The sequence below is a fragment of the Electrona antarctica genome (genome assembly GCF_951216825.1).
Source record: "Electrona antarctica genome assembly, chromosome: 12".
Taxonomy (NCBI): domain Eukaryota; kingdom Metazoa; phylum Chordata; class Actinopteri; order Myctophiformes; family Myctophidae; genus Electrona; species Electrona antarctica.
In genome coordinates, this window is record NC_136793.1 from 49,118,895 (window position 1) to 49,133,094 (window position 14,200).

At 40.9% G+C, this 14,200-nt stretch overlaps 1 protein-coding gene across 1 annotated transcript; it reads left to right on the forward strand.

Moving 5' to 3' along the window:
* The first annotated feature begins 3,579 nt into the window (after positions 1 to 3,579).
* ube2d4 (ubiquitin conjugating enzyme E2 D4) lies at positions 3,580 to 12,318 on the forward strand. Its single transcript, XM_079517301.1, has 7 exons — positions 3,580 to 3,957; positions 6,474 to 6,537; positions 6,795 to 6,826; positions 6,941 to 7,018; positions 7,730 to 7,835; positions 10,628 to 10,721; positions 10,865 to 12,318. The coding sequence occupies exons 1-7, from the start codon at positions 3,934 to 3,936 to the stop codon at positions 10,908 to 10,910; spliced, it is 444 nt and encodes a 147-aa protein (XP_079373427.1). The 5' UTR covers positions 3,580 to 3,933; the 3' UTR covers positions 10,911 to 12,318.
* Positions 12,319 to 14,200: the final 1,882 nt, after the last annotated feature.

Sequence of the window (14,200 nt, forward strand, 5' to 3'; positions counted from 1 at the left end):
TTTCAGTCAAGCCATTTTTGATTGATTGATTTATTTATTAACAGTTTGCAGAATTACAGTACATTTCAAGCACAACTCAATACAAAAACTGTTAACTGTGAGTGGACGACACCATAAAGCATTACACTTGTTTACAAAAGGGTCCACCGTTTTCAATTCATCATAACAATTAGAGAGTAGAGACATAGAAATATACACTTCTAGCCAAAAACAGGAAATTATCATAAAGGAGGTAAAATCAGACCAGTCTGAAGTGAGTGGTGCTGTACTGTACTTGTGCTGTACGTACTGTACAAGCCCTCCTCCCTGGCCTGTGTGTGTCTGTGTGTTAGGCTGTGCAACACTAACTTGTAATTTTCTTCCCATGATTTTGCAACCCATTTTTTCACCCAGTGTCAATTATCTAATGTAATCCTGGGCGCTACACTTCCTTTTTTATTTTTATTTTATTTTTAAGATATTTTTTTTGCGGCTTACGCCTTTTATTGGTTTTTGAAGGGACAGACAGTAGGCTGACAGGAAACGGGAGAGAGATGGGGGAAGACATGCAGTAAAGGCCGTGTCGAGCTCGGGAGTCGAACCCGTGGCACACTGCGACTGGATTACCAGTCGGGTGCCCAGACGGTTACGCCACCGATTGGGCCGGCGCTACACTTCCTCTGCCAACCTGGGGGGCAGTGGACTGACCTCAAGCTTCCTTATATGCATGATGAGTCCAAGCTGCTCCTTTTCACCTGACAGGGGGGAGTTTCCCCGGACGGACGTAACGCGTGGAAGGAACGTTATTCCTACCAGTTCCTTTCTCCTCCATCAGGCGCCCTGGCTGGCCAGGGGGAGGTAGTTTAGAGACCAGGCTTACTGCATGTTTTTTGTGAGGGTATACCCTAGGGGACACGGGGAGAACATGCAAACTCCACACAGAAAGGCCCTTTTGCCAACCCCGCCTCGGGTATGGGCACTGATGACGCGGAGGAGAGAACACGCCCCCAGCACCCACAGTGTCCCCAGCGGGAATCGAACCCAGGACCTTCTAGCTGTGAGGCGACAGCACTACCGACTGTGCCACTGTGCCCCCTTGAGAGCGGTTTTGAAGGAGTCAAGGGATTCACATGTCTTAATGACAGTTGGTAGGGCGTTCCACATTTTTGTGGCATAGGAGCAAAATTAATTTAATCCCTCATTTGTGCCGAATCTGGGTTGCACATGATTTGTTGAACTCCCTCTGGTGTTGTGGGTGTGGACTTCATTGACATTAAGGAAGTATTTAGACAGGTACAATGGTACATGGGTATCTTGGCGGTGTATCGAATCTTGTGGACCAGACCCATTGCAAGATGCTGTACTCTGTCGTCAACCCTAAGCCATTCCAGCCTGTCAAAGTGGGCAGGGGTGAAGTGGGTTCGGGGGGTGAGACCCAGTAGTAGCCTCAACCCCCTGACCATGAAGTAGCCTTGTTTTAAGGGCCTTTGAGGTGCTGTGGTACCCAGGGCCGGAGCTAGACAACATTTCAGGGCCCCCCTGGGCTGCACGGTGAAAAAATTGGCGTATTTTGTTTTAATTTCGCTGTAATTTTGGGGTAGGCAGGCAGGCAGGCAGGCAGGCAGGCAGGCGACATTGGCAGGGGTTTCCACAGCTACCCCACAACACAGCGTCACTGTCTGCAGTGCAGACAGCAGAGCAGAAGCTCTCAATGTTTTAACCATAATACTAAATATACAATAACTAAACATAAATCTCACTTGAGTTGGATTGCAATACTTTACAATTTCAAATAATCATTAAATCATTTTATTTGGAGGCCCCCCCCCCAGTCGGGGGCCCCCGGGCTGCAGCCCACCCTAGCCCAATGGTAAGACCGCCTCTGGTGGTACCAAGAGGTGCATGCATAGTCGAAGAAACCTTGTATGAGGGCTCCTGTTAGGGTCTTCAAGGTGTTTTTGTTGACCAGTGAGGAGTTGATCCAAGTCCAACATGTGTCCCCTTAATAACGTTGCTTATATGAGAAGTATTTTGGGGACAATGTCAGTCCACTTGTTTGGAAACATGTGAAACTAGAAAAAGTGCCCTTCTGGGCACAGGTCTCCACCAGGAGGATAGGATGAGATGTTTGGCAAAATGTTTAGGATTAATATAAACATGTTTTTGAGGCATTTTGTTCCAAAAATGTGTTTTGCAAAACTCAACCTGTTGGTGGCGCTATAACAGGTCAATGTGAAAAGGGTGGTATATAATCCTCAGCCTAGTAAGAAAATGTGTGAAAGATTTCACGTAAATTGCATGCTGCGTTCATGATTTGAGGCTTTTGTTCAAAACGGGGAAATCTTGCAAACTCTGAAAGCTAATTATAGCCAATTAGGATGGAATATGAAATATGGGACAGATTCGCCTTGAGCACATGACCATAGAGATAGTGTGTAACGATTTGTGAGAGTTTTGGACAGAATCTGGAGGAGTAATATCAAAAAATGTGTTTTACAAAAGTCGGCCTCCTGGTGGCGCTATAAAAGGCAGATGCGGAAAATGCAGGTCAACGGTTTGTCCTTGGCCTCTAGGGAGCGTGCATGCAACGTTTCACGCAGATCGGTGCAGTTTTAGGTAAAAATGTGAAAAGCTGCCTCATGGTGGCGCTATAACAGGCCGTTCTGGAAAATGTGGGGCAGAGGTTCATCGTTGGCATCCAGGGAGTGTGTGTGCAAAGTTTGGCATCGACCGGGTTAACGGTGCCGGAGATTAGCTGGTAACGGACGGACGGAAGGACACACACACACACGGACGGACACACGGACGGACACACACACACGGACGGAGTGCAAAACATACTCTCTCCCCATACCTTCGGCCTGGTGGAGACAATAATAAAGAACCTGGTGATGGGCATACTGTATTCATTGAATACTATTCAGACTCCAAAACCATTCTTCTTCAGAGGCATTGTAGCCATGGACAAATTCTAGACCAGGCCAATGGGGCCAATGCCCAGGGGCCCTTGACTACCTGAGTAGTCTATAGTGCGAGATAATCTGACAGACCTTTTAGACAAATCCCACAGGTGCTTTCTTGACCCACACATTCCTTACAACTGCAGTAGGTCTACTACTGTGTTTGCGTGCCTGCCCGACTGTCCAATCAATGGACAGTGTCCATTCTGGGTAGCATGATGATGGGGGCCCCTCATAGATAATCGGCTCTGGCCCTGATTGTAGCCAGTCAAATGGAGTGTAATTAACTCTGCCTATACTGTAATTGATTGATTGAATAGTATACTTTATTAGAAAGAAACGCAAACAGCACCAGTACAGTCAGACCCATACACTTGGTCTACTCTAAAAGGATACTGTGCACAAAAAAAATCTTTGTGGACATCTATTGAGGTCCTATCACTCCTACGGACAATTAACAGTTTAAAAACGTTTACAAGTTCCTACATACTTTCCGTTTTATTTGTAGACTCTTCCCCCTATTATTTTATCCCTCTTCTGGGTCTCAGTCTACTACACCAAATCGCCGAAAATAGCCGAAGAATTCAAGAATAGGGGGTCGCCATGTGTATATGGGATAAAATTAGGCTTTGACGGTTGAACTACAATCATGGAGGCCATTTGTCAACTCTCGTAACAACGCGATATTTCCAAGCCTGCAAGGCATCACGAAGAAGGAGAAGAAGAGTAGGAGACAGAGGCAGTGAATTATTATCTGGTTTGCTGTGGTTGTAAAGAAGCTGAAGTAAAAGAACAAGAATTGATCAAACATTTGAAACGTAGAGAGATTGTTGTGCTTGAAACTTCAGACTCACCCAGCAGTGTGCTCCACGGCGCGTTCCTTGGCCATCAGGTGTGATTTGAAAGCAAGCTAGCTGAAACCCAAATCGTATGGTGTCAAGTGCTAACTGTTAGCTGTCAAGCTAGCTAGCAAGCAAGCATAGCCATTTCAGTAATGGCGTTGAAAAGAATTCAAAAGGTGAGTAGTGAGTGCTCGATATATTGTTTGTGCTTTATATGATTTTTTTGTTTTGTGTCCTTTAATAGAAGAACACGTTCTCGTTTCTGACTAGAGCGTTTTTTTAACGCGAGGCACTCGATGAAAATATTCTTGATAAATTCCCCGTAGCTCGACTAGGACTTGGTCGCTGTTTTGCTTTGTGTGGTGGTGTATGTGCCCCAAAATACTTGACAGTTGCACATTTATTATACTTACTGGCACGAGCGTGTCGATGGGAAAGAATGTGTCTTATTCGCACGATTATGTTACTCGATAAATACGTAAAAAATATGTATTTTCTACTTCTAGAGCTGGCGACGCGCCGCTTTCCTCTGTTGAGGATTGATTGATTTATTGCCGAAAATACGTCATTTTTGGCGACGCGTTTCAGTTGAAAACACGTAAGTTTAAGAGGACATGGTAGTGCAAAGAAGTATTAATTATTAGACAAAGACGAGCTAAACAAGACGTACTGCTTTACCACTAAACTGTGGCAACTTGCAAGTGAGTCACAACATTAACATTGACTTTATCATCACCACCACGCTACAATTAAGAGTGGTCCAGTTGTACGCATTATTTTAGTGGGGACTTAAGGGATCTGATTGGTTGACAAGTGACATCTATAATTTACAATACAAATTGTTATCTTGTCAACTGTTGTGGAGGTTTACCACGAAGATGGTCGTGCTTGTTGCTTGACAGCTGTTTGCATGTTGCCAAAATTGAATCCCAACGTCAACGTTGCCATATATGGGATGGCAAATGGGGCACTGGAGCAGGCCAGTGTGTGTGTGTGTGTATTTATATAACAGAATGGACAGGCATCATGCGAAAGAGTTGTAATAATTCACACAAGAAATTCTAGTTTTCTTTTTAGATAATAGTTTTGTGTTGGTATTGTTGGCAACTTGGCATAAATGGTTTAGTAAGCAGGAATAGGTCACATTTTGAAATGTTTACTGATATGACAAGCCAATGAGCTGTTTGTCATACTAACGTTTTATTTTATTTTTTAGATTAACTTGTCTTTACTGTGCCTATATATATTTGCTTACTCAGCTACCACCAGCTACTTGGCAACAGTCACATAATTAATGTGGACTGATCATGGCTGCCACTGAAATGGCCAAAGCTGCGTAACATTCATTTTAAATTATTATATTTCTCCATTCTCAAGGAAGTAGTTTTAACCATTCAAACTGGTTATATGATTGATTGATTTTTCTTTATTTAAGTGTCACGCTTCCAAGGAAGACCAGCCCATATGGACTTACAAGGACACCTTTACTTTCATTCCGACATGACAGTTCACAAACAATGATCAAATGAATAACCAACTAAAAAGCTTTGTACATGGCAGATTACATAATTATAATTATACAACATAAAATTAAATTAAATGCAATATTTGGGCCTGCAACAGGAGACCTGACATGGACCTATTTGAAGATCTATTTAAGAAAGGCTTATCAATAACTACAAAATATGCTCAGTCAGAACACAGATCTCCTCCAAGGTGGCAGTTTGCTAATCCACACCGCCACACACCCCTCTTTACTTGACCAGTCTGTCTGTGTAAAAAGGGTTACCAGTTCTTGATTGGCCCAGGCCAGGACCAACCAAATTTTGAGCAAATCTGTTCCTAACAGACAGGCAAGTGGGCAGACAAACAGACGGGGGACAGTAGTACTTCATTGGTGGAGTTAATACTTAGACTAAAGTTGTGAGTTATTATTAGTTTCAAATTAAATCTGATGTACTCCTACTGTGTGAGCTGAGCTGTCTAGAAGAGGGTGTGTAATGTATTTGTGTGTCTATTTCTCTGACTGATCAGTGATCAGCGCCAAAGGTCTTGTGCTCGCTGCCAGTAGAGTAGGCCAAGGATGTAAATCCCCGTCTGTGAATATTTTTTGTGTGCTTTTTCACGTTTTTGGGGGGAATTCATACTTCAGATTCACTGTCCTGCCATCTGTATTTTGGCAAGACCGATGTTATAAATATGATGTCATCAACATGACAACAGGTGATTGATTAGAGCTGGAGTTTTAAAATAACAGTATTGTTTTGAAGTTGTGTTCGAAATTGCCAGCCCAGCACAAGAGGAATAGCGTAGTATATTTTGGTGGTGGAAATTTCCTTTTAAACATTTGTCTACTTGCCAAAGGCATCTTCTTTGTAAAAAAAAATAGACTGAATGTCAAAGTTGCATATACACAGTTAAACTCTGTTTATTGCCTAGCAAAAAGATCTCCCATGTTTTTTTGTTTCTCATTCAGTTTGAGTAAAGGGCTTAAGCACAGGTTTTACCTTCATCTCGTACTTGGGCAATAATTAGAGTGAAGATGTTTTTACTTATTACACAGTTTAAAATAGCCAGAATTCAATGCCTGCGGCTGCCCCATAAGGGTCTAATGAGATTAGTGATGGGTAATTAATTGTGGAGAATTAATGGTGGAGACACTGTTTTACTGTCTTAATTTTATTATGGATAGGAACTCACAGATCTACAGCGGGACCCACCTGCACAGTGTTCTGCTGGACCAGTTGGAGATGACTGTGAGTAACAACAACGCAATCAATTCTTCATCTTAACGCATAAACATAATTTCACTACTTCATATATGTGTATACAGTGCTTGGTTTCTTGAGAGGCACACTTATTCTCAGAATGTATTCTGAATCGGGGGTTGTTTGTTTTGACCGAGGCCACCCACACTAGTTGTGTGCAGTTGTGTTATTGCAATGTAGCGTGAATACATGCCTTGACTAGATGTCATGTTATTATAGCCTGTATTTTCCTCCTTTTTTTTCAGTGTTTCATTGGCAAGCGACAATAATGGGCCCAGTAAGTGAATCTAACTGTTCAGTTATACCAAGTACATTATGTAGGTGATATTATATATTATGAGTATTACTGAGTTATCTAACTAACTACCATGTTTTTACATTATTTTAACAGAATGACAGCCCTTATCAAGGTGGCGTGTTTTTCCTCACCATTCACTTCCCCACAGATTACCCCTTCAAACCACCAAAAGTAAGTCAAATGGACTGCTGTCATTGTAGGTGAACATTTTCCAAAATGGAATATTGCATTTCCTGTCTGTGTCACACCAGGAAAGCCCCCAGGTCATCGTGACATCACGTGACATCAGCCACCATATATGGTGCCCAGGTCATCGTGACATCACATGACATCATCAGGGATGTCATAGTAAATGCGACCTGCTGTCGCAGTTAAGCCCATATATGGAGATCCCTGATGCCATCAATATTGGCCAGCAACTCTACATCTGACCTCAGATCTCCATATATATATATATATATATATATGTCAACCTGTTCTGATATTCCATATGTTGATCCTTCCCCATCCATCCTTCCTCTTCGATGTCTCCCTTTTGACTTATACCTCTCCATTCAAACTCTAGACGGGCCTGCCCCAAACTTATTAGTGCAGCCGCGCCCAGCAGCCAGCAAAAACTAGAGTTCTCAACAGGCCCACCTGTCCATTCAAACTCTTGGGGCAGACGGGCCTGCCCCAAAGTTATTAGTGCAGCCGTGACCTCGCCCTTTAGGGCGTCTTACTGGTTATTACTTTATTATTAATATATATATATATATATCGACACTTAATACTCTCCCTTCATCTATTGTGCTCTTACTACTAGTAAAAAACTAGAAATCTGCTAATCTAAAATACATTATTACCTGCATAAAACACAATTCTGTTACTGTTCCATCACAGGTTGCATTCACAACAAAGATCTACCATCCTAACATCAACAGCAACGGAAGTATCTGTCTGGATATATTGCGATCACAGTGGTCACCTGCGCTAACTGTATCAAAAGGTAGGTCATGACGGGGAATATTTACAGTAAATATTTGGTATTTTGATCCAGCAATGGGATTTATTAATGTCATCATGCCTGTCCATGCCTGACAATTTATCTCTGTCCAAGATCCGTGGTCCCATAATCCAGAAAAGAGTTTGTATTGGATTGTTTAACAAAACATTGATTTATTGGCAGGCATGAGTATAATTTATTTTCCTAATATTGCAGTAAGCAATATATATTTAGTCAACCAAATGTTGCGTTAAATAAAATAACACTATTTACTTGCATACACATTTTACATATATGTTTTAAAGTTTGCTTTCAGTACCCTAAACTTTCCAAAGATAACCAGCCTATACCCAGTAATTATGAGTACCGTGTTTTGTTTTTTTTAAGCTGAGGGTGGTCCAAATGAACTTGCCCAAGCCGTGGGCACTGGGCATACAACACCAAATTCAGAACAATGTGCAACAACAACTGCATATGTCCATGGACATATGGTGCATGCACACCTTTGCACGGGCACCAATGTTTAGTCCATGGATAAATGGCGCATGCGCAGGATAAACTTAAATTTTCCATGGTAAAACGGTGCACGGCCTATCCATGGATGAATGGCACATGCGTGAGATGAACACATCCAGGGAAGCTGGCACTGTAACAGTGTTATCCTCCAGAGACGAAGAGTTCTTATAATTGTCATGGGGGCCTGCCACGCACCGCGGCGCACCCCACACCCAAAGTTGTTTCTATTCGTTGGGTACTTTTATTTACGGTTTGTAATAAACACAGTGGTACGATTTCAGTTCACAACGAACAAATGACTTGTTTCATGACTTGTTTCAACATTTCAGCACCATACACCGGCGTAGGGTCAGTTTAGAGCTTGCCCAGTCTAACTTCGAAGAGAGGTGGCGAAAAAACAACAAAAGATAGCCTACTTTGGCAGCCTTTGTGCATGCAAATTTCTGTTAGCAAACCACAGCATGCAAGCCACCTTTGTTGTTTTAAATGGTCCTCCATTAGCAAGTCGGCAAAACCGTTCACACCCATCGGCCGGAGATGCGCTAGTCTTAATAATTTCATCCACGCTACGCGCCTGTATAACAGTAGTAATGGATGATCAAAAGAGGAGTTACAAATTCTTCACGGGGGGCCCAAGCCCTCCAGCCCCACATAGTTGATGTCACTGTTATCCTCTCTGTGAAACAGTGTGGGTGAACGTTGGCATGAACTACATCACTGGTTTATTACACCAAAGCATGTCGCTCGTAATCATCATACGTAACATGTTATGTTATGCTGGAAGCTGGCATGACTGATAAGCTAACCTGATTATGTGTGCATTTACCTTTTTATGTAGTGCTATTTGAATAGCACTGATTGATCCTTATCTTTTTCTACCCACTATGGGTGTTTATTAAACCAGAAGTATTGTTTTTATTAAAGGGCCACTTCACCCCTTTTGCAACCTATCCGCACACAGTTAGCAGACTGACCACGTCTGCATTTAAACTTGTAGCACTGCCTGTGTACTCAGTACTCACCCAATAATTAATTCCTAAGACTTGGAGTCAGATATTGACCTTGTTTCATATCCATTTGAAAGATCTGGCAGAAAACGTGTTAAGTAAAAGGAAGGATCCACAAGGAAAAGTTGGCCTGAGAAAACTTCCCTTTGGGAACAGTCAATGTTTGGGAAGCACAAACGTATGAGGCACACAATTGACAGATATGTTGCGATTCGTGTGGGGAAATTGATCACACCTTTTGTGCCCCATACATTTGTGCTTCCTAAAGGGGTACAGGCTTTAGTTTAGACATACTATTGGTCCGACTGTCATTAGACCGACAATCTACCTCAAACCCTAACCGCAGGCATGGGAGCAGCGCATGTTTGACCGCATGTTGGTCCGTTGGTGTGTCTAATCAGTAATCTGCGTGTGCATCCCTCCTAAAGGAAGTTTTTGATATGTTCAGTCCTGCACTCATTCCGGGCCCCTCATCAGAGAAGATGACGTCTGTGTGCAGCTTGTGGAAATAGATATTTGACTAAATACACGTTTTCTGCCAGAACTTTCAAATGAATATGAAACTAGTCCCGAAAAAGACTCCGTCTTAGCAATTAATTATTGGGTGAGTGCACACACAGTGCTACAAGTTGAGGTCATTCTTCTAATAGGACCGATCTATGACTGTGTATTTAGAATACAAACATGTATTCACCAAAACCAACTTACAGTTAGTTGATTTAAAATGTATGCATGTTCTCGGGGTCTGGACAAGTGTCTTTTGTGCTCGGACAAGTGAATGGGAAATGTGCTCGTTCGAAGGACAAGTGCCTCAAAAATGTTATGTCAAACCCTGGCTACTATACATGCCTGCTGCATAAACTCTGCACTGGAGAAAAACACACACGCATGCATGCACAAATAAAGAGGCTAAAAGCAGAGCTGAACTATCTGAATTTAGAATCTCCAATGAACAAAGCTTTGGAACATGGATGCATTTGGCTCAGTCCTGTTAAGTGTTTTTTCCATTATTAATATTTATTGTATAGATTTTTTAAAGATTTTTGTTTTAGCCTTTTTATGCCTTTTATTGATAGTACAGTAGGTAGACAGGACAGGAGATGGGGAGTCACACGCAGGAAAGGCCTTTGGGATCGCGACTCGAGTTAGGCTACATTGGAGCATAGGTGCCTGGACCGCTAGGCCAGCGGTCCGGGCCAATCATAATCGGTATACATGTATTGTGCGAACGTGTTTTTATTTTTATTTCTAATCATCTTCTTTCTTCTATAGTTCTATTGTCTATCTGCTCTCTTCTTTGTGATCCAAATCCGGACGACCCGCTGGTACCAGAGATTGCTCACACATACAAAGCCGACAGGGAAAAGTGAGTGTCGAAATATGTATGCCTCTATCAATCTTGTCTGGCTCTGACTTATTGAGACTTATTAACTTGAGTTGCAATGATCTTCCTCTTATTAGAATTGAAATGTATGAAGTGAACTTCAATGTGTTCAATTTCTTTCCCAGGTACAACAGACTCGCAAGAGAATGGACACAGAAGTATGCAATGTGAGAAACTTGGTGAAATCAAAATATAAAAAGAGAAAAAAAAAAAGAAGTAAAGAAACATGATGTTTGTGATATAACGCAAGGCAAATGAGCAAGAGAGGGAAAAAACTAATTACACTACACACTATTGGCAAGGAGGAGGCGGTACAATGAGGTACAGCGCCACCTGGCTTCCATGTGCTGAGCTGCTGCGGTGTGCTGTTCATGACTTTTATGGAATCTGTTGAGCAGGACCCAATGAACTCCTGAACACCCTCCCATACGGATTACAGGAGCCTGCTCACGGTCCTTTGCCACCCACCATCACAACAACTATCACCACCTACACACTCAGACTTAATCTATTACTACTGCTATCGTGATTATTACTATCAGTGTTAATCGACATACTCTTATCATGATCACTGTGGATATAAATGTCATATCATTGTGTTACTGAATGGTAAAATATTTTTGGTTGATGCAGGAGATTGAGGTCTCCCTCATTGTCAACGGTACTGTGTCCCACTGGATGTCTTCTTGTGTTGCTGTATTTCCATGTATGCAGTGGCCTTTTCTGTATTATTGTTTTCAGACATTTAGATGTGCAATTGAGGCAGAATGTTCACTGTGGAGCACAATGCGGTGCATGGCTGTTAACCAGCAGTTGATCTGTTGCTCACATTCAGAGACTGCTTTTGCTTGTATACTGTCTCTCTAGCCCCCAAAACAATGTGAAAGAGATAAAGAAGGATTTGTTTTATCATACACATGGCATTTGTGAGATGCAGTACTGGTATTTGGTGTATTTTGAGGAGACTGGAAAGCTACTATAGAAGGTAGCTGACTCTGGCTTTTTGTGGGGCTTAATTGGAAAAAGACAATGGGAATGTCCTTTACCATTTTTCTCAATTATGTCCACTCCTTTAGGGCTGAACAGTCATAAAAATAATCAAAATTGCAATGTATGATGCTCTAGGAGTCTAGATCCAAATCAGATCTGGCTGCAATGAATAGCATAAAAGAGAGGAAACAGTACTTTTAAACAAGCTATTCATTCTCTATCTAGCGGTTTAGGTTATATGTGGTCCTTGAATAACGTACAATATTATTTTCATCCTAACAATGTTTTTGCATGTTTAGCTCAATGTCTAAAAGTCATATGTTGTATACTTTATATTTCTACTGACAATTTTCCATTTTTGTGACCCTCTACAAAGCCATTGTGTCCATTCATTTCATTGTTATGCAAATCAATGTGCAGCGAGTTGATTGAGACAAGTAATCTATAGCAGTGACCCGACCTTTTACATTTGTTTTATTTTATTAGTTACATTAATGTAGTGCAGTTGAAGGGGTGGATTTACTTTGTCTCGCTGAAAATTGTCCCTGGAGAAAAACTTGTTTTATGAATTAAATTCCAATGCACATGGCTTCATCATGCTGAAATGAATATTAGCTATAGAAGTGGGCTTATCACCTGGAAGTTTAATCTACATTAGGTTGCTTAAATCTGGAATTATTAAAAAAAATTATATATATATATATATACATACACACATTTGGTTGGGAAAACTGTCAATAGTAATGTAAAATATGCTTGCCTTCTAGAGACATTGGGTTATGGGCAATAAAACCACTATGATCATAGAAATATCTATTTACTATCTAATTTACTATCTAATGTAATTTTACTGTACTTTAAAGTAATACATAATAGAATAGCTTGACCTAAAACACTAAAGAACAAATCGAATCGCAATATTGGTCTGAAAAAGCATAATTTGATATTTTTTCAAAATTGTTCAGCCCTATTGTCCTTGCCCTTACCCCATTTTAAATTCCCATCCATGGCTGGTGTTATAGTACACAAACTCCTGCTGTTGTATTATGTCTCTTTCTGTAGTTATGAACATAATATAGCTTCACTTTGGCATACAACTCAGCCGTGTGCCACCTAAATATACTTGCTCAGGTATCTAGCCAATCACGGCATTACCGTGACCCATGGTGAGAAAAATGACCAGGGCCCATACATGTGTACTGTACTTCTTCAAAGAAACGGTACTGATCTAGGATCAGTGGTCAGTTTACATGACAAACTAGAAACCACACTATGACAAAAGAGTCAAACTGTCTTCAGATACTTTGTGCATATAGGCCCTGATCAAACTGTTCACAATATACAGTTCTGGAAGTATTGTCATTTTCCTGTTGAGATGGGACTCTGCTCACTATTCTCACCATCGCCGCAGGTTTTCATTGCTTTTTGAACAACACTTGGATGTGAATGTTTTTAAACAGCTTTTATGCTGTTGACAAACGTGTACTGTACATGCTACTGTTTTTGAAAATTGAAATAGCCTTTGGTTATGCTGGGGATCCATTTTTTCCAGTACCAAGATGGGAACTTAAACAGACATGACACTTTGCAGACCGTAGGATTTTGAAATAATGTTGGGATATTTACTTGAGGCAAAGATCTCTTTGTATTTGTGGGAATTCTTCGTATTGTTCATGATTTAATTGGTTATAACATAGGCCATTGTAACTTAATTCAATTCATAGTAATTGATCTTATGACACATTGTACTCTTACGTTCATCTTTCACGTTCATGTCTAATTTATCCATGGGTCTGTCTGTTTGTTTTAGTATTAACATCTTTACAGGAAAAAGTTTGCCTAGGTGAAATATTCACAACCTTTTCTTTTTTATATCTTATACAAAAGCTTTCTTTTTTTTTGGTCATAGGAAATGAACATGATTGTTATACAGTATGTCTTGTAATAATGGTTTAAATATAATCCCATGCTGGTGCTGGACTGACTTGTAAGCATAATCCAGTTTTTGAATTAAAGTAGCCTATGGAGCTCAAATTGGTTGCTGCCAATATAAAGGGAGTTGAAACTTCTGGAAAGGGATAACAAAATGCTACTGGTGTGTGTTTTATTCAATGGGTTCATAGAGAAGGGATTTGCTATAAACATTTCAAAACATCTATGGACTTAGCCAAATGCTATGTTCAATTATGAAGAGCTGTAGAAAAATAAAAATGTCAGAACTGGATGTCCTAAATTGTAGGGTATATATATTGAATACATTTTGTCCACTGAATGCAGTCAAAAATCCTTGTGTTGCCCACCGACCATCTTTGAAAACTGTTTTGTTTGCTTGTGTGGTTATTTATTTATTTATTTGTAAGCCGTGTATCTTCCAATAGTACGTACGATTGAGAGCATTGACAGCGCCTCGGTCCTTGTATTCCCATTGACAGCCTGGTGTGAGTGATGCTAAACTAGATAGAGCTCATTTT